General features: G+C 47.7%; 1 protein-coding gene across 1 annotated transcript in view; it reads right to left on the reverse strand.

Moving 5' to 3' along the window:
- Spsb4 (splA/ryanodine receptor domain and SOCS box containing 4) overlaps positions 1-21,668 on the reverse strand; it is a 75,943-nt gene that overhangs the window by 49,504 nt on the left and 4,771 nt on the right. Inside the window, exon 2 of the mRNA XM_021172929.1 lies at positions 2,933-3,779. Coding sequence (XP_021028588.1) covers positions 2,933-3,626 — 694 coding nt within the window. The 5' untranslated portion in view covers positions 3,627-3,779. The remainder of the gene's footprint in view (positions 1-2,932; positions 3,780-21,668) is intronic.

A 21,668-nucleotide genomic window follows, 5' to 3' on the forward strand; every position in this document is an offset into this window, starting at 1 on the left:
ATTACAGCAATGGGCTTTAACTCCTGGATGTCTGCTCAATGCTGGTGTGCCTGATTACCCCAAGCACAAGAGGGGACACTGAGGCTTTGAGAAAGGAGGTCTTTCAGGGAGGTAACCCTAAGAGGCAGGTTTCTTTATTCCCAATGATGCTTTTAGTCCAACCCCCAACCCCAGTCAGGTTACCATGTCCACAATCAACAAATATCTGAATTCTTTCAACCTTGGGCCACCTATCCTACCTAGGGACTCTCTAGGGCCAAACTATTTCCCTCCCGGGGATCCACAGTGGAATTTGTCTCAGGTCACCTTCTACATACCACATAGCCCTTTTCCTATCACCACCCAGCTCCGAGGCTCTACCAGATGGAGCTATGTCCTACCGCTTTGTCCTACCTCTATGTCCTGTATGGCTGTGTCCTACCACAGTCAGAGCTGGTTCCAAGCACTGGATCAGACAAACTGACCCTGTCATCAAAGAGGAGATGCCATGGGTTGCATCATGACGTCCTACTTCCACCATGGCAGTCACTCCTCCCACTGTCCTCCACCTCTTGAATCCTGCTTCAGATTCTGCCAACCCCAGCCATTCCAATGAGGAGGAAGATAAAACCACCCCAAGGACCCAGCAAGCAACTACCTTTCCCACCCAGCCTCCTTCAGCAGTGCAGGAGATCCCCGACTAACAGCCACAGGGACAGCATGATAGAGCCTTGTTGTGGAAGACCAAGCAGTTAGATTGGAGCAGATCAATAACCTAAAGGAAGTGTTCTTTCTTTAGTCTTTCACATCTGCATCTTCCCTGGTGGTCAATGTCAGACATTTAGTCCTGGCTACCACGTTGCCACGTTGATGTTAACATTCAAACTAAGAAAGGGAGCTGATGTCCCACTTTATAGATTCAGTGTGGATCTTAGGGAATTAGAGTGACTCTCTGGAGACACAGACCTGCTGTGCTGGTGATGTACAGAGGGACGGGACACACCTTCCTGAGCTTGGTGCAAGCCCAAATTAATTCCAGCAGTAGATTTCCCGGCTGGACCGGAGTGCTCACTGATGCCCTTGTTTGCCTCACCATGTCTATCTAAGAGGATTCCAGACATCTCCCACAAGGCACCGTGATGATAGACTCACCCTGCTCAGGGCAGACTCCTCTGCGCCAAGGTTTTACAGTTAAACAGAAAATGGAGCACCGTCCCACCATTCATCTGAGTCAAACAACCACAGAAACAAATACCAGGAAAAATGCCACCAATTATACCCCTGTCGGGAGCTCTAGCCATTTTTGTGTTTGCTTGGCACCTTTGAAAAAAACCATCAGCCCACATTTTGCTCAGTCAAACACAAATTTTTACACAAGTCAAACGTTGACTGCAGTTTCCTTTTTTTTTTTCTGGAGTGTTACTCTTGGGCTCTCAACTGAAGAGGGGAACATGGGAAAATGCCTGGTCTCAGAGGCAAGCAGACATGGGCGAGGGTGGGGGTGGGGCTGCTTATGGTTCTGGAGCGCTATGCTTCAGGTTTTTGTTTATTGTTTCTGTTTTCTCTCTCTCAAAAGAAAAAAGGGATCTGTAATCAGCCACACTGGCTGGCAAGTACATCTCTCAGTTAAAGTGAACCCTGGAATTGGGGCTGCAAACTCTCTGTAGGTTTGGGAAGGTGTGTGTGGGAGGGAGTCTGCAGGTGGGGGCTGGTGGACGGGGACACTAGTGACTTTTCGCACTGCTGTGACCAAACACCTGGTCGGTCAAAAGGAACATTAATGGTGGGCTCACCTTGGCTTAGATTTGAGAAGGGAGAGAAGGGATATTGTCCCCATGACAAGGAATGTAAAATTAGCAGCAGAAGTGGGAAGCGGGTGGTCACATGATATCTACAATCAGAAAGCAGAGAAATGCTGACCTAAAGTGAAGCCAGGCTATCAAAACTCAGGATCCAGACAGCCAGTAAATCCACTTCCCTCTCCAAGGCCCCGCTTCCTGAAGATTCTGTAACCTCCCACATCAGCACCATCAGCTGTGGACCACGCGTTTGAACATATGAGCCTGTGGAGGATATTTCCTGTGCAAACCCCAATAGCCAGTATGTGTGAGCGAACAAACCGGACATAGGGTTGGGATTCAAGTTCAGCCATGGGGCCATGCGTGCCTTTCCTGGAGGCTACCGGGCCTCCTCTGGCAATTGTTTGTTACTGTGACTTTTAAATTGCCTCAGAGCTTATGCATTTTGAATAAAGAAGGACTTCATGTTGTTGAGGAAACCCAACAGCCCACTGAGGAGTTTGACTTAACCACACAGTCTTTAGCAACTGCTGGGACAGTTCACACAATCTAGATTTCTGGTTGTCTGCGGGGGGTGGGGGGGGGTGGCAAAATCCCCCAATATAGGGAAAATAGCCAGGGCTTCATTTTCCCGCGGTTCCAGTCAGCTAGAGGTAAGAAGTGGTTTACCTCTTTTGACAGCTACCCGAAGGAGCTGGAATTTGGGTGTTCAGACCTGCATGCAGTAGGTGGCAATAAATGACAATTGCTAACACTACATCTTTTTTGATAGCTGGTCTCCCACCTAGGGTCTGGGCAAGGGGGACACTCTCCAGCTGTGACCAGGTTGGGTCGTTTCATAAATCACTTCAGCACTCAGAGCCGTTATCAAGTGCCCTTACTGTTCTAAGCACACATATTATCCTACATGACCCCCCTAAGTGCCCTGAGTTAGGTTATGACCATCATGCCACTTGTAGATAGGATAACTGAGGCACAGTCCCCAAACGTCAAACCTTCAAAGAAGTCAGAATTCAAAACCACGCCCTGACCCCTGCTGCAAACTTTAGGATTCCCCAATTGTTACTTGTTTTACTTGCTCCGCTTCTCCTCTCCCCAACTCTCCCCGGGCAGGATGTCTTGGCACCCCTGGCCACCTAGGCTAGGACACTTACGGTCAAGGCCATTGATGTAGCGCATGGTGACTTCGCAGTGACCCCACACGGCACTCACCACCGGGTATAGTTTCTTGCCCTTGAGGCCACGGAAGGCCACGCCCAGGTACTGGCCATCCACGATGAAGCTGAGCGTGCCCTCGTCCATGTCCAGTACGACCAATAAGGAATCTGGCAGAGCAAAGGCTTCATCTGGCCCCAGGAAGGCTGGGTATGCCACCCCAGGTCTGTTCTTGCCATCGTGGTAGAGGCGGCTGCGACCCAGGTCCCAGCCCCACGACTCGGAGTCACTGCCCACCAGTGCGGTGTAACCCACAGAGTGCAAAGGGGCACGGGCCGTGGCCACGCCCACCACAGCGTGGGTGCCCCGCTGCCTAGCCGGCCAATGGATCTGCCATGCGTGCAGACCCCGGGCATGGCCCACCTTGCCACGGATGCCATCTGTGCTCTGGGCTACGGGGTGGCGGTGGAAGGTGAGGCGGTCGTCATCCTTGACGAAGACATTGAGGGAGCGGTCCTCGGGGTTCCACGCGTGTCTCAGCTGTACAGCCAACCCTGCCGCAGGCATGTCCAGCAGCTGATCTAGACGTGCCGGTCGCCCAGGCTCTAAGCCTCGGAGCTCCCGCTTGGCTGGCCGAAGCGCTGGCTCTCGCACCTCCACAGACTTGAGGCTCCCAGAGAGCTTCTGACCCATGGTTCACTATGGGGAAGGGACCGCTGCTGGCCACTGCTACCTCGCAGATGCCTCCAATCCTGGTATCCAAAAATGGATCCTGAGGCTGGGAACCAGGCTTCTTGATAGATGACCTCCACAGCCTCTGCTGGGCTGTGGCAGGGGCCCAAGCTCCTAGAAGGAAGCAAAGGGCATGGGTTATGCTAGAAGGATCAACAGCCAGCTACTCATCCCTTCATTTATGCCCAGGCCTTGGTAGGGCCCTTTTGCAAGTATGATAATTAATGTGCATAATAAGTAACAATACTCTGGATCTCACACTTTCCAAGTATATGAGATATGGCAGACACTGTCTTCAGTGATTAAGGTTTCCCCGTTTATCTACATCTTACGGGGGCCGGTGATTAGCTAGTCTTACAGGTAATAAATGACTGAGCTACAGTCAAACCAAGGTCCTCGATTCTCAGTCTGTTCTTGGCACCAGGGCAACCACTGGAAATCACTGTTCCAAAGGAACTGACCCCCAAGCAATGGCAGGGCTGAGGCATGATGCCATACAATTTAAGGTGTGACTCATGGGTTTGGAGCTCCAGTTGTCTTGAGCTTAAAAAAAAAAAGTCTTAAAATGTAACCAGATTTGGGAAACAAGACATAGAGCAAGTATCTAGCAGGGTCACCCGGGTACAAAGATGCCAGCATCCTTTCCCATGTTGCTGCCACAGGAAAATGAATGGCAGAGAAAGAGGGAACAAGAATGGGCCATTCCAAACTGTGGAGCCAGACAGCACTGTTGCAAAACCCTCATTACTTTAAGCCTCCCTTGGACTCCACTTTCCTCCTCTGTAAGATGGGATAAATCCGCTCCCTCCAGGTGGTATGAGAATCTGAAAGATGGTATGATTAAAACTCAGATCTAGGACGCTGGAGGCAGGCGTCCTCTTGGCTTTGTTCTCCAGACATCCCACAGGGAATTATTTCCCTTGACTACATCAGTGTTTCCCCTAGGTATATAAACATCATTGATAACATTTATTCCAGTGGGCATCCTTTAATGCACGATGACAGTTTCCCAGGAGGTTGAGGAAGGTCAGGCAGACTCCAGGGAGCTTGGGGTGCTCAGATGGCCCTCAGTATGGGGAGAAAAGAAAGGTTGGCTTTGCCTGGACTCCCACTGATTGGCAGAGAACAAGCATGTGCCTTCTTCCTCCCAAGTGTGTGCCTTCCTCCTCCCTACCCTGAGAGTGGCTCAGCTCCGAACAACTTCCCCAAGACAACTGACATGCTCTGTCCTGCCAATCCATGACTTCCTGTTGGTGATGGCTAATCTCGTCAATTTAAGAAGCCCCTATGAGACCAATACGACTTACCTCTAGGTATATCTGCCAGGACAGATAGGGAGAAAGCTCCCTACTGTAGTGTAATGGTTTGTATATGCTCGGCCCAGGGAGTGGCACTTTTAGAAAGTGTGGCCCTGTTGGAGTAGGTTTGTCACTGTGGGCGTGGGCTTTAAGATCCTCATCTTAGCTGCCTGGAAGCCAGTATTCTGCCAGCAGCCTTCAGATGAAGATGTAGCACTCTCAGCTCCTCCTGCACCATGACTGCCTGGATGCTGCCATGTTCCTGCCTTGATGATAATGGACTGAACCTCTGAACCTGTAAGCCAGCCCCAATTAAATGTTCTTATAAGAGTTGATGGTCACTGTGTCTGTTCACAGCAGTAAAACCCTAACTAAGATATGTAGGCATGTTATCTTCCCCCAGACCTTCCTGGTTACCATCACCATGATGTGAGCTGCCATGCTAGGTCATGCTCTCTTAGGCATGATGATCAGAAATCTCTGCAAGGAAAATAAATCTTTTTCTTCAGGTCATTTTGCCAGGCATTTTGTCACAGCACAAAAGGCACAAGCACAGCGACTGATACTGGGATGCAGCTGGTGCCATGACTATACCTGAGCACATGGTACAGAAGCCCGTGGCACTAGTTTGTAGGAAGAATTCAGGAAGGCTTGGAGAAGCCAGCGAGAGAAATTCTAGAATGCTGTAAGCACAGCTTAATGGGTGATTCTGAGGAGACCGTAGGAGACTAGGACACTCATAGGAAGGCCACCAAACAGTTCAGGCAGAGCAATGTCTCATGGGAACTCAACCAAGGCCATTTGTGTTCATCTCTGGAAAAGAAGCTGTACACATTTTTGTCCGTGTCCTGAGACTTCACTGAGAATTAAAGCTGAATTTAAAGCTGAAGAAAGAATTAATTTGAGGGAGGGTTTCTCAGGGCAGCCCAGTGTTGAGGCTGCAGCTAAGTTTGGATTTTTCAGCCATATTTACAGTTAGTTTTGGGGTCAAAATACACAATGGGATGATTCAAACACTTCCAGTTTGTCCATAAAAGAAACTCCCAGAGGCCACCTCCTGTAGCCAGGCAGGACTCCCCAGTGGAAGGATAAGGATATCAACCAACCTACAAAACTTTTGACCAAAAATTTGTGCTAAAAGAAATGCAGGGACAAAGATGGAGCAGAGACTGAGGGGATGGCCAACCAATAACCAGCCCAGCTTGAGACGCATCCCATGGGCAAGCACCAATCCCTGACACTGTTAATGATGCTCTGTTATGCTTGCAGACAGAAGCCTAGCATAACTGTTCTCTGAGAGACTCCGTCCAGCAGCTGACTGAAACAATGTAGATACTTACAAACAAACATTGGACGGAATTGGGGGACCCTTATGGAAGAGTTGGGGAGAAAGATTGAGGGCCCTGAAGATAGAACCCCACAAGAAGACCAACAGTGTCAACTAACCTGGACCCCTGGTAGCTCCGAGAGACTGAGCCACCAACCAAAGGGCAAACATGGGTTGAACCAAGACCCCCAGCACATATGTAACAGAGGACTGCCTTGCCTTGCCTCAGTAGTAGAGACCTAATGTGCCAGGGTTGGAGGACACCTGGGGGCACCAATCTCTCAAAGTCCAAGGGGAGGGAGCATGGGGGAGGGACTCTGTGGGGGAACCTGGAGCAATTTTTGAGATGTAAATTAATTATTAATATGTATATGTATATATATTAAAAAAGAAGCTTCAATAGTTAATACTGATTGTCACCTTGGCAAGATTTAGAATTGCCTAGGAGACCAACCTGTTTATACTGGAGGGGACAGTTTCTGGGCTGGCCTGAGGTAGGAAGACTCACTCTAGAATGTGGGCAGCACTGTTTCATGAGCTGAGGTCCTGCACTGTCTACAGAGAAGGTGAGCTGGGGCGGCACTCACCCCCCACTCACTCATCTCTCACCCCCACTCACTCATCTCTCACCCCTCACTCACTCATCTCTCACCCCTCACTCACTCATCTCTCACCCCTCACTCATCTCTCACCTCACTCATCTCTCACCCCTCACTCATCTCTCACCTCTCACTCACTCATCTCTCACTCACTCATCTCTCACCCCTCACTCACTCATCTCTCACTCCTCACTCATCTCTCACCTCTCACTCACTCATCTCTCACCTCTCACTCATCTCTCACCCCTCACTCACTCATCTTTCACCCCTCACTCATCTCTCTCTCACCATGGCTGCACAGTGGCCACCTTGCCCCACAGTCCTGCCTTGGGCTGTCTCCGAAGAGCTAAAGCAAAGCCTCACCTTCCTTAGGTTGCTTTTGTCAGGGTTGCCACAGCAACAAGAAAAGTAACAAATACAACACCATGGAAGGATGGCCTCCAAAGAGACTAGAGCAATGTCTCTCAACCTTCCTGACACTGAGACCTTTCATACAGTTCCTCATGTTGTGGTGATGCCCAACCATAAAATGATTCTCATTGCTACTTCATAGCTATAATTTTGCTACTGTTATGAATCATAGGGTAAATATCTGATATGCAGGATATCAGAAACTCAACCTCTGTGAAAAGGTCATTCGACCACCACAGGGGTCACAACCCACAAGGTGAGAACCACTGGATTAGAGCCATCATAGAAGGACATTAGCAGAACGGGAGAGATGTCTCAAAAGCATTTTGGGAACTGACTCAAGAGTGTGGAGGTTTTCACTTATTTGAAAGACTCTGTCCTAATAGGATTAACTCCAGGATACCCTGCCTGCATCAGGTACCTAGGAAATATTCCCTGCTTTCGACCATCAAGGCATTCAGAGACCATTTCATCCATGGTCCAAGATGCTCTAGCTGTTGCTTAAGGAGGTAGCAAATACTAGCATTATGCTGGTTTTACTGGCATGCAGAATGCAAGAACTATTGGATCGTGGAGGCTTAAATCTAGATTACAAAGGAAGGCCTAGGTGGCTAGACAGCCTGTGACAGATGTGGTTTCCCTGCAGGCAAGGGGTTCCTAGGAGAAGCCAAGGGACTCCTCCCATTGGGTAATGCATGAAACTGTGAAGGTGAAATCAAAGATGGCGGGAAGGTAGGATGTCTGCTGAAGAAGGCAGGAGTGTGAGCACAAACAGGCATCCCAGAGGTGAGGTGATCTGCAAACAACAAGGTCATAGGGGCTGTTCAGAGCTGACGTCTTGTGCCCCGTGTTTTCCCCTAAGAGGTTCCAGTCTTCATTTGGTTCCGTTTTTTCTATCCCCCCACCCACGCCATCTGTTGAAGTGGGGGATGTTTAGTCTGTGTTGTCTTATCTTCGAGGCATGTGACTTGTTTTTGATTTTGCCGGGGCTCATGGCTGAATGTGGGAATGGAGGTTCAGAGGATAATTTGGATTTAAATGGTTCTGCCGCTGTTGAGACTTTGGGGATACACAAGATGGACTGAACGCATTTTAAGACATTATAAGAAAGAACTGAGCCTTTTGGGCACCAGAGATGAAATGTTGTAGCTTGCCATATTAATTGATATGAGGTGAACTTTTGATAATTAATTTCTTTTTCAGGTCTGTGTGTAGGTAAGTAAGCCAGAGGTCAACCCTGACAGACAGATGCTGTCTGATTTTGTTGTTGTTGTTGTTGTTAAGGGTCTCTCACTGACCTGGAACGCACTGACCAGGCTAAACCAGCTGACCAGCAAACCCCAGGCATCCATCATCTGTTCTTACTTCCCCAGGGTAAACCACTGTGCCTGGCTTTTCCACATACCTTAAGGGAATCAAGCTCAGGTCCAGCAAACACGTTGCCACCTGAACCATCTCCCCAGCCCCATGATAATCTTGAACGTCAACCTAATTAGACTCAGAAATGCCTGGGAGGATGGTCAGGTGCACATCCGGTGCTACCGTGGGCGTTCCCATGGTGCCTCTGGCCTCCAGAGATGAGATCCGATCTCTGGCACTTCTCTGCCACAATGAACTGAAACTCTGGGACTGTGAGCCAAAACAAACCCTTCTCTCTTAGGTTGTTTTCTCAGGTGTTTTATCAGACAGGAAAGTCTGACAGTGCACCACCCTGACAGTAGCACACCCCAACCAAAGTCCAGAACTCAAGGAAGGACCCCCCGCTGCTGCGCAGCGTGGATACATTCTTTTGTGCCCTCCGGTCCTCAGCTCTGGCGTTCTCCGCTTTCTGTAGTCAAGACTCTGTCTGCTTCAGCCGGAAAGTTCTGGGTGATGTTTGATCTGAGAGAATATTAGATCACAAAAATCCCCCACACTAGACAGTTTAAAAGGTGGCAGAATAAAAGTTACTTCGAGTTCTTATTTGAAAATCATCCAAAATCAAGGAGAAAGAGAACGAGAAATGCGAACGCCCTCTTCAGCAAAACTGGACACATTTGTAACCCAAACCACAGCTTACAAGGGAAATCTGCCAAACACAGCCAGAGGGAGCCCAGAGCAGCAAAGATCAAAGCCAGTCCAAAAACACCTCGAGAAGGCACCTAGCAGGTCAGGGCTTTGGGGAAAGCCTGCAGAGTGGGCCAGCAGCTGGGATTCTTGAAGGAAGAATCCAACGGTCTAATCAACAGCACTGGGCAGACGACTGCAGTCTGGTGTCTGCCTTTGGCTTCTCAGGGAATGGGAAAGCAGGACAACAGGAAAGCAAAACTAGCCTTCTTCACAGTCAGCAGTGTCCAGGAGGCCAGGAAGGAGGAGGGCATGGAGCAGAGAGAGAGACAGAGACACAGAGAGACAGAGACACAGAGAGAAACTACAGCTACAGCTCTCTGTTGACTGAAAAGAAGCGACTGCTAAAAGAAATTACTGCTCGAGTCCCAGAACCTCGTTTCTTGTGAGCCACAGAGCAATCCCGTGCCTCTTGTGTAATTTCCAGCACTCCTTGCACATACTGTATGCAAAATCCTGATCCAAGGCTGCGCACTGTGATACGAAAGGAGCCATTCCTAGGTCTAGATAAGGAGCTGCCGGCGGGAGTGGCTGAGCTAGTCAGGTGCTTTGCGCCAAGTCTGCAGACCTGAGTTTGAGCTCAGGACGAAGAAGGTGGAAGGAGGGAACCAATTTCCAAGTTGTTCTCTGACCTACACACACACACACACACACACACACACACACACACACCACAGCATACTCACACTCTCTCCCCACCCCACAAACACAAAATAAGTAAATGTCATTTAAAATTTTTAAGATGCTATCAGAGAAACAAAGGAGGGGGGAAAAAAAGAGAAAAAAAAGGCAAATCAAGAAAAGCTGCCATTTAAAACAGCTGCTATAAAGCAGCTAGAACCCGTGATGGAATTGGTAAACAATCTTTGCAGTTACTCATTTTAGAAGGCAGACAGTCTAAACAAAAGATTAAATTCATTCTACATAGTTATTCTAAAGATAACTTCCACAACCAACAATAAAATACAAACCTTCTAAACTGTCAGAAGGAAGGCAGCCCAAAGTAAAACAGACCCCGTCCCTGAGGGCTTTGTTTTAAGAAGCGATTGAAGCAAGAAGACATCAAGACCTAAGGCGGGATAGTAAAACCAAGACCAAAGTAGTAGCCATAACAATGTGCTTGCTCATAAGCAAAGACTAAGAAAAACAAGGAACAAGTCAAAAATCCCCAACCACATACAACACATGAGAACCATCCCATAGCAAAATGAGCCAGAGCCGGGAACAATGAGGGACAGACACACAGCCAAAGCCCTATGTAAATTCACACCTAACAATCTTTGCATGAGGAGAGTAAAGTGGAGTTCAAGGCAGAAGTGTTACATGAAGCAAAGGAGTCTACTTTGCAGTAATAAAAAACATGATCCATAGCTGAAGATCAAACGCATCAGATGGAGCCCATAATTGAGAGCAGAAAAACCTTGGGGGTGTGGGGGGGGGGAGGGGCTGCAGGACAGGTGACTGTGATTCTCAGCTTCCAGCTCACAAAGGATCAGCTGACCAAGTAGAATACAGCCAATGAAAAGACACAGCGTACATACTTAACATGCCAGATCTAAGTGATGTGTGCACTGGGGTCTGTGCCCCAACGGTGAAAATGCTGTTGTTCTTCCTGGTCTTCTGGGGGCCACCAAGAACCTTTCCTGCATCCCAGGCTACAAATAAAGGCTCGGAGTGACTATGACACAGGATCTGGGAATGAGGAGGAGGGGCAAATCACTCAAGTAGACATCACAACATCTGATCCCTGAGCAGTTTTTACATTTTCTCAGATTTTAAATGTCCGTAGGCAGAGATGCCTGATATCTAGAAAGTAACAAAAGTCCATCTATTAAATCTGTGGGCTGCCGGGCGTGGTGGCACACGCCTTTAATTCCAGCACTCGGGAGGCAGAGGCAGGCGGATTTCTGAGTTCGAGGCCAGCCTGGTCTTCAAAGTGAGTTCCAGGACAGCCAGGGCTACACAGAGAAACCCTGTCTCGAAAAACCCAAAAAGTAAAAATATAATAAAAAAAAAAATCTGTGGGCTAAGAGGAAACCATAGGTAATGTGCTTACACGGACAATGTTTTAAACATTTGCTGATTTATTCGGGGGGGGGGGTGAGGGGCATGCACCAAGGTGAGCAGGTAGAGATCAGAGGGCAACTTAGGGGGATCAATTCTCTCCTTCTACCACAGGCGGCCTGGGATTGAACTCAGGTCGTCAGGCATTGTGGCATGTACCTCTCCGTCCTGGGTGACCCATCTCACTAGACCCCCATACTGGTGACGTTCTTAAAATGAAAATACATAAACTAAGCATAATTAGGTAGAAAGCCAGCCTATATAAGAGAAAATCCAAGCACTGATTCTTTTTTGGGAAGAGGGTGACTAGCTGTCACGAAACTAAAAGTAAGCCAATAACACATATCACTAACACAACTTAATCAGTCATACTATGCTTTCTTGTAGCTATTGCTGCCTACTATGCAAGCCTATCACCGTGGCCTCCATATGCACAATGGAGTGGCACTGGCTCTGTGGTTCCTTCTTTCCCAGACACAGAAAGAAGCACACTCTAATTGTAAGGATAACAGAGCAAATTCCAGTTGGGAGGTTGGGGGACCAGAAACACCCAGCCAGCACTCCTTCCAGATGTCAAGGTCACTAACAACAAGAAAAGGTCAAGAGACTGTGACAGTTCAAAGGAGCCCAAGGAGACATAAGGACCGAATAGAGCATGGGTTCCCTAGCCAGGATACTGGAACAAAAAAAAAAGAACTGTAGGCAAAAACACTTGAACAATAATGTAGCAATATTGGATGGTTAATTGTACCAAATATGTAATATTAGTGTAAGAGTTAACTGTAGAGGAAGGGTATGTATGGGGGGGTCAATAAATGAGATCTCTCTATATGTTGGTTTGGTCCTCTCCCCCACCCTCCCACTTTCTCTTTCTTTTCCTCCCATTCTGGAGATTGAACCCAGGGCCTCATGGAGGCAATGTAAGTGCTGAGTTTTTCTCTAAGTCTAAAAGTATTCAAAACGTAAAACTTGCAATTAAATCTTAAATCAGTTTCTCAGTTTGAGAAAATACCAAAAAGTGTATACTCACCGAACGTCACCATGCACAGGTGGCGCACGCCTTTAATCCCAGCACTTGGGAGGCAGAGGCAGGCGGATTTCTGAGGCCAGCCTGATCTACAGAGTGAGTTCCAGGACAGCCAGGGCTACACAGAGAAACCCTGCCTCGAACCCCCCCCCCCAAAAAAAAAAAGGAAAAGAGAAAGGAATTCCTAATCTAATAGATTTAAATGCATTTCTTTTTTTGTTATTGTCTGTAAAATATTGAAATATAGACTGTAAGATTTCTTTTTAAAACCTTCCCGGACCTTTATTCAGATCCTTTTACCTAACACTAATTAACATCTTCAATGACCAACTTTTAAAATGAAAAATAAAACATAAACCATTCAACCTAATTTTAAATTCAAGAAATAGAAAACAAGAACCAAAGGTGGGAAGCTGGGTGTGGTGGCGCACGTCTTTAGTCTCAGCATTGAGAAGGCGGAGGCAGGTGAATCTCTGTGATGGAGGCCAGCCTGGAGTTCCATGACAGCCAGGGCTATGTAGAGAGATCCATCTCAAGAGAGAAAGAGGGGGGGGGCAGAAGTGACAATGACAGCTAGGAATGGGGGTGAAGGTTTGTTGACTGAGAACTCAGTAGGCTGAGGTAACAGGATCAGAGATCTGAGGAAAGGCAGGGCTACAGAGAGAGATCCTGTTTCAGTAAAAAAGGGTGGGGCAGTTAACAAATTGGTCTTGCAAAAAACACTCACTCATGAAGAAGTTAGACATTGTTGTTTTAATATGGGGAAATAACTGCCATAAAAGTTATTAATGAATTAATGATAAACTCCAACAAATGAATTTGAAAAGACCACCTCAAAATCAGAATGTGAAATAACAAACTATATATGTTGCTGCGTGCACACACACACACACACACATGTTCATGCACTCAAAGTGATTTGAAACCCGGTGGGTAGAAAGAATGGGAGAGGGTAGGAGGGAGGGGTCAAGGAGAAACATAGAATGATACATATGTATGGAGATGTTTATGAAACATACTATTTTGAATCCTAACCAAAAATAAATAAGCAAATAGAAAGAAATGCTCTCTGTGAAAGACATTGTGACAACAACTTGTTACTGCAGTAGAATGTATTTTCTTTCTTTTCTTTCTTTTTTTCTCTCTCTCTCTCTTTCTTTCCTTCTTTTTGTCTTTCAGATTAGTAAAGATCCAAAAGTCAAATGTTTTGTTTTGTTTTTCAGGAGGTATAGAAAAGCTGCCAGTCTTGTGCACCATGGAACTGAATGGAACCGAATGCATTCTGGTCAACTCAGTGGATGGTAAAGTAACTCCATCTTTCAAAATGACAAATGTACTTCATCTAGCAATTCCACTTTCCCCATTTATTACCTACATCCCCGGTTGTGCACAGCATTTTACATCCTGTGCACACTCAGCACTGTTTCGGTAGTAAAATATTGAGGAAAAGCAAATAGGAGACAGATTAAGATAACAATCAACTTACCTGCTGTGTCTTCCATGGTGTGTGTGTGTGTGTCTTCCATGGTGTGTGTGTGTGTCTTCCATGGTGTGTGTGTGTGTGTGTGTGTGTGAATGCTTGTTCCCCAGGTGGTATCACTGTTTGGTAAGGCTGTGGAATCTTTAGGAAGAAGAATCCTTTGGAGGAAATGGGTCTGGGAGTGTGTAGGTGGGGGGGTGGGGAAGGTCTTGAAGTTTTACAGCCCAGCTCCACTTCCTATTCACTCTCCTTCCTGACTGCAGATGCAATGTGACCTGCTGGCTTCCTGTTCCTTCCACCATGCCATCTCCAGAGTGATGGACTGTATCCTTTTAGTCTGAGCCAAAATGAACTCTTCCTCCCTTTAGTCGCCACAGCAACAACAATGAATAACTAATATAGAACGCTAGTAATGAGAAGTGAGGCCATTGATAAATCTGGCCATGTGGTCCTTAGGCTTTTGGAATTTTTCCAAAGGAGAAATGTGGAAGAGTTTGGAACAGTATGTAGCAAGTATTTTGGCTCCTTAAAAAACCCAGTTATGAGCCAGGCGTGGTGGCGCACGCCTTTAATCCCAGCACTCGGGAGGCAGAGGCAGGCGGATTTCTGAGTTCGAGGTCAGCCTGGTCTACAGAGTGAGTTCCAGGACAGCCAGGGCTACACAGAGAAACCCTGTCTCAAAATACAAACAAACAAACAAACAAACAAAAAACCCAGTTATGTTATGTGAATATGTTTTTAATCCCAGGTGTGAGATGTGGGGCTGCTTCAGATTGTCCACGGAAGCTGAGTCTGATTGTCTTGTATTCTAGGAGGGGTGTGGTCTTCACCAACTCCAGATAGTTTATGCTTGGAATTCTGGGAACTCCTGAGAGGGTATAAATGTGAGAACCCTGAGAGGGCCAATGGCGGTGGCTGCTCTCCTGCTGCTGCCTTTGTGATTGCTGGATTGCTGGATTGCTGGTTGGAGATACTCTGACAGCAGGCAGATTGAATTTGCCCCAAGTAAACTGACTCCCCTAATCAGCAGTCTAAAAAGGTCTACACCCACCTTTCCCTTATAATCTTTCTTTTCTATCTAGTATTGGGTGGGGTTGGGGTGGAATATGGGTTGGATGACAATAGAACCCAATAAAGCAGCCCAAACAGTATGCCAACAGCACTGGATTACAAAAAACTAACAAAGAACTTATCTCTGGTGAGGGTCTGGAAGTCCAGATCCTGAGAGAAATGTGGGTAGTGAAGGCCTCAGCTCACAAGGTTGCAGGGCAGAACCCTATAGGATCTGAGCTAGAGGCCACATGTGTGCTACTCTAGCAAAGAATATGGTTTCACCCCGCCCCTGTCTTGAGAACTTGAGTGAGGCTGAATTGAAAAGTAACAAACTAATGTGTTTAACAGAGGAAATTTTGAAGAAAGGTAACATCGGGGTGGTGGAACCATCACTACCAACCAGTCTTACCCAGGTCTACAGTGAAAATGAGCAACAATGGGGCAGAAGGATACTTTTTAAATATGTAATTTGGCAAGAAAGCAAATGAGTATGCTGGTTTGAATGAGAACAGCCCCCATAGGCCCCTTGGCACGCGTTGCCCCCAGTTGGTGGAACTGTTTAGGGAGGATTAGGAGGTGCTACCTATAGAAGGAAGTGTGTCACTGGGGGAAGGCTCTGAGGTTTCAAACGCCCATGCTATTCCTAGTCTTCCCCCAACTTCTGCTACGTATGGATGAGGTGTAAGCATTCATCTACTGCTCCAGTGCCAAGTCTGTCAGCCTGTTGCTATGTTCCCTGACATAATTAACATGGACTCTAATCTGTAACCATAACCCCCCGCCCCCAAATTGAATATTTTCTTTTATAAGTTGCTTTGGTCATGGTGTTTGGTCACTGCAATAGAAAAGAAACAAAGACAATGAGTAAATTTAAAGTTGCAGGTACAGAAGGAGGGTCTCTAATGTTTATGACTCCCCACTAGGGAGAAATCTCTTGCTCTATACTAGGACAATAGGACAGGTCCATACACCCCAACTTTAATTGAAAGGAGAGAACCTGAACCGAGAAAGCCTTTAAAGTGATTCCCTGATCCAAAACAACTTCCTAGAAAAGAAATTTCAGAACTAACAACAAAACATTACAGAGACCACTACAGCTGTGACTAATGTAAGCAGGCTATATCTCGAGTTGAAAGTATTATTTTGTTTATAAGGTACTAGTTTTATAGGCATTAAAAATGGTAGAGGCAGCCGGGTGTGGTGGCGCATGCCTTTAATCCCAGCACTCGGGAGGCAGAGGCAGGCGGATTTCTGCGTTCGAGGCCAGCCTGGTCTACAAAGTGAGCTCCAGGACAGGACAGCCAGAGCTATAAAGAGAAACCCTGTCTCGAAAAACCAAAAAAAAAAAAAAAATGGTAGAGGCTTCCTCCATGGTTCTAGAGAGCCACTGAAACCAGGTAACGCATGGCAAGGTCAGAGTTCCCAGAGAAGCCACTGCTATGAGGCTTTGAAGGTAAAAAAGTTTATGCTGCAATGGAGAAACCAGGATGCTAGAGATGTCAAAAGTATGGGACATGTACTGAGGAAAGATATATATATACAATAGATCTAGCCTAAGAGAGAGGCTATATGTCTTGAAGGTAGAAGTTCTGGTGGGCTGGGCTACCTAAGCTCTTTGGAGCCCAGATGATTTTAACAAGAGTCCCAGGTGCTGGATATGGAGATCCAGGCTCTGATGTTTTCCTTGCTCTTGCCTTGATAATTCTCTCTGTTGTGTCTACTTCCTACCTGAGGATACAAAGTAACCAGCCCCCTTTGCATTCCTACAGCTTACTCTTTCCTACTAGGACACACTGTGTCCTCTTGAACTATAACTTCACATACACTCTTCCTCAAGTTTCTTCTTGTCAAGTATTCTGTCAGAGCACTGAAAAAAAAAGTACCTAATATATATTTTACAGAATACTATGAGGAAGAGAATATACTGATGATGGAAGACTTTAGAGGCTGACAAAATCTAACAAACAAGGATCAGAGTGACGTGTGTTATGCTGTTATTATTGTGGAGGGAAGAGTTCAGGGAGGGAGGATGGGATAAAAGCTGGGCCCCCGAAGTAGCAAAAGTTGATGTCCTGGTACAGTTTTAGAAGACAACTTGGTTTTGTCCTCCTGCTCTTCCTATTGATTTTATCCAACCCCAGAGCCTCAACCATGTTGGAAAAGATGCACAGATTTCTGTGTGTGAAGCACAGCACCTGAATACAGGAAGCAATCGCTAAACCCAGCACTGGTCCAGGACCCACCTGTGAGTCTCTATAGACTGCCCAAGCGTGTAAACTGGGAGGCACCAGGCAGTGTGCAGCAGGGTCAGAGTTCCCACAATGAAGCCCTGAGAAGCCACTGAAAGAAGCCATGAAGGTAAAGACTATGAATGAAAAAAACAAAACAAAACAAAAACCAGGATATTAGAGATGCCAGTCAGCCTGGCAGCTTTCCCACAGGCACCGTGAGGCAGACCGTATGCTCCTTCATTCAAAGGACATAGCTTCAGAGACACAGAATAACGTGACCCAAAGTCACCTAACTAGTTAAACAGCAGACCTCGAGTAGCTGGGTGGGCAATCCTGGACTCTTATATCTTCCTCCATACACCGTTTAGCACAGGTCCCACCAGGGCACTGTCACCACTCTGCGTGACTCCCCTCCCCCACACTACCTACTTGATCCATTTCCACAGCATGACAACTTTGCAGGTGCTGTGGTTTGGGGATTCCCTGGGGCAGCTCCTGACCAGCTCTTGACTGTCCCTCGCTGGGTCATCGTGGCAGTCTCCCACCGCGTCTTTATTCCTCAAAGGGGCAGGCAAGGCTCCTGAAGGGTGTTCAGGATGTTCAGCATATGACAAGGTGGGCATATAAATAGACTGTCCTTTTGCTGTTCCCCAGTGCAGGGTCTGTATGTGTGTTAGTGCTGAGCCTCTAAAGAAAAACAGCATCCGTACTACGGAACACGAGCCAGGGGACCTAGGTTGGTCTGCTGGGCGAGGACTTAACTCCTGAGACTCAGCACTAAGGCACTGCTGGTTCCTTGCTTGTCTTTCCTGCCTTCACAATGGGTGGAGCGGTTATCAGCAGCATCCCAATCAGGAATCCAGGGAAGGACATCTGTGTGAGGTACGTGTGTCTCCTGCCATTATGGTAGCATTCTGCTATGAAGTGAATATCTGTGCAAAATGCCCAGAGCTCACTGTGTGGAGGTGTTCGAAGGCAGGGTCTCTGGGTGGTGACTTCTTTCACCTCTTTCAGGAAACCCGCCCTGGTTCTTCCCCTTAGTCTCTAGAGACCTACTCCCAACTTCAGGACATCCCAGAGTAGTCAGGAGGGTCATCTTTCTAGACCTTGTCACCAGTTCTTTGCTGAGGCCACCTACCCAGAAACAAAAACTCTTACACTTCTTTTTTTGTTGTTTTGTTTTGTTTTGTTTTGTTTTGTTTGTATTTCGAGACAGGGTTTTTCTGTATAGCATTGGCTATCCTGGAACTCACTTTGTAGACCAGAATGGCCTTGAACTCAGAAATCCGCCCACCTCTGCCTCCCAAGTGCTGGGATTAAAGGCGTGCGCCACCACTTACACTTCTGTGTCTCCCAGGAAATGCTTCCTGTCTTCAGGAAGGGCCACAGGGACTGCACACAAGGCAAGCACACAGGTAGGCGGTTGAAAGGAGGCACCCATCTCAGGGAGGCTCTCTGTGGGCTCGTCCAGAGAACGGAGCAAGGAAAGAACTAGGCCTTTTGTGAGGAAGGGAGGACACAGAGCACTGGCCGTATCATACTCTCTCAGCAGCTGACCGTAACCTGCTGGTCTCTTCCACACAAACTGCTCTGCACCTCCTCCACTTCATTTATTCATTCAACAAACACTTAGGAAATATCCAGTGTATATGCCAAGCAATACGTAGGCGAGAGCTAAGGACACAGCAATGACACTACCAGCCTTAGTCCCTACCTCCTTCCTCTAACTAGCCACATTTCTTCTCCGGTTTCTACTGCAGCATGTGGCACCTGGCCAGGCACACAAGGACGCACAATAGAATCTAACTTCCAGATGGGAATAAACCCAAGAAGCAGCAGTCATCCTGGAGCATGCCAAAGAGTTCCGAATCTACTCCCCAAACTGAACCGAGAATGTTTATGCCACGCTCCGATGGCAACGCTTAATGACATTATCCTGCCGCATCTGCCTCATTCTGAGGCTCCAATCATGACCGAATAGGAAGACAGAAAACTCAAATTGTTGATGGCCCTCCCCGGGACCACTCAGCAGGGCAAGGAGACAGCACAAAACAGCCTTGCCACAGTTTAAAAAGCCACAGGGTTTTCTTTGCACATTTGAACACACAGTCCACAGTCAAACGTACTCAGAGGTCTGGCTGGCTGGGCTCAACAGGGGAGGGGGTCTGTCTGCAAGGGGCCTGATGACTATAGGCATTTGGTGATGGCTGAGTGATGTGCCTTCCTTTCAGTGTGGCCTCAGGGTTTAGCCTTGCTGGGGTCAGGGACCAGGGCAAGTTTCATACCTTTTTTAAACTCTCGGTAATGATGTCCCCCCTGGGGATCCACAGCTACAGGAAAAGTATGAAATCCAATTACTTCCCTCTAGGGACATGCACTGCAGAGGGGTCAGAACTGGTGATAGCTGTGAATGATGACAGGGACTGCCAACAGCAAGGGGTTTGACACCAGTGAACTTCCTTTAGGGGACGGTAAGTTACTTTAATAAGAACACACACCTGGCCAGACCATGCTCTCTGCTTGCACCTTGTTGGTTTTGTTGTTGTTGTTGTTGTTGGTTTTGGTTTTTGAAGACAGGGTCTTTTGGTATAGCCCTGGCTGCCCTGGAAATCGGAGTTCTGCTTGCTTCTGCCTTCCAAGTGCTGGGATTGAAGGCATGTGCCAGGTTCACTTCTAAGTTAAACTTGAACCCTCTCAGGATGTTCAACCTTGATTCCCCAGCCCACTACCTTCTGTGAAGCCCTTCTCTGTCTCTCCCAGTCCCCCACCTCCATCCTTGCACACCTTCCCACATGTGCTATCTGTGTAACTCGGTTTGGCCATCAGGCACCTCCCCTGCCTGGCTCCAATCTCTCAGAGGCCCGTGCTTGTCCTCCCTGCAGCACCTGTCCTGAAGAGCTGGACTGGGACTCTTCCGAACAGGAGCTGAGCTTCCCTGCTTGAGTTCCCAGGACCTCACCCACAGGGTCTGGCATAGAGAAAATGGTGGGTGAATATCTTGGGAACTGCAGTGTGGACTCATGAGTAAAGTACCATGCTATCCCTTGCTCTTCCAGATAGCCACCTCAGGGCTAAGGAGGTCCACCTTGTCAGAAAGCCGATGGACCATTCATAAGCTTTTCTTGCTACAAACACTAAATTGGATGGGTATTTACTAAATGACGATTGCTCAGAATGAACCCACCAACAGAGAATAAACTCTGGAACCCCCAGGGCTTTAATCACAGATGTCCATTAGATTTTCCCATAATGCACACAAGGAGCTCATGCTACAACTGGCTAGCTAGGTCCGCCTCTCTCTCTCCCAGCACTCTTAAAAGCAGCCATCTGTCCAGCCCAGGTGGGGCCGACTCCTGCCTCCTGCCGGGTCCCATCTTCCTAGGGCTCAATCAATGAGGCTTCCCCAGCCTCGCCTCCTCCTGGGGTTTCCATGGGAATCCTCCTCCCACACAGAGTCCAAGGCTCCAGGGATAAAAGCTCAGCTGTCAGCCAGCAAGAGCAGGAGCTGAAAGAGAGGAGGCTTGCTGGGTGGTAACCAGGCCCGCCTGCTCACCAAGGTCATTTGAAAGAGACCTAGGACAAATCCAGTGGGGCAGTGAGCAGTCCTGGTCAATGGTGTGGCTGCCCCAGGTGCCTGTGGCTCCTTTCCTTGCAGGACAGCTGTCATCTGTGAGGCCCAGCATTGGTTCAAGCTGAGGCAAAGCAACACAATCTGAGAAGTGTACTGCCAGTGGGACCCTCTAAGAAAATGTCTACTAAAAGAACCCACTAGTCTGCAGGTCCAACCTGTCTTTTATCTCCCAAGATGGTTGTAATGGCTTGCTTGAAAACAGGTTTTCTGGAAAAGCAGGACCATTCAGGCATCATGGTTAAATCCAGAGGACTGCAATGCGGACTCATGAATATCACTGGTAAACTTGAGGTATCTTTGTAGGTGTGTGTTGAATACTAGACTTGGAAAGGGGGGAGGAGAAAGGAAGATGCAGGAAGGGGGAGGGGCCCCATGCGAGGTGGGAGGGGCCCGCATGCGAGGGGGAAGTGCTCCATCCTTAGGACTCAATCACTCCCTCACTTACAGACCTTGGATCACAGGTGGGATGTCTTTATGGGCCAGCGAACTGGGCCAAGCTCACTCATTCTTGGAAAAGGCAGAGATTGCGGTTCACCATAAACACAGTTCGCCGGATCACAACCCAGATAGACGCCGCTGCTGCTGCCCTGCCCTTAGGAAAGTCTACACCAACTTTCCTGCCCGTACCATTAGTACACCACCACAAGGCTACATCTTGGGCTCTGCCTCTTCCTTCATTTCTGTGTTTTTTTTTTTTTTTTTTTTTTGGTTTTTCGAGACAGGGTTTCTCTGTATAGCTCTGGCTGTCCTGGAACTCACTTTGTAGACCAGGCTGG

This window comes from Mus caroli, chromosome 9 (genome assembly GCF_900094665.2).
Source record: "Mus caroli chromosome 9, CAROLI_EIJ_v1.1, whole genome shotgun sequence".
Taxonomy (NCBI): Eukaryota; Metazoa; Chordata; class Mammalia; order Rodentia; family Muridae; genus Mus; species Mus caroli.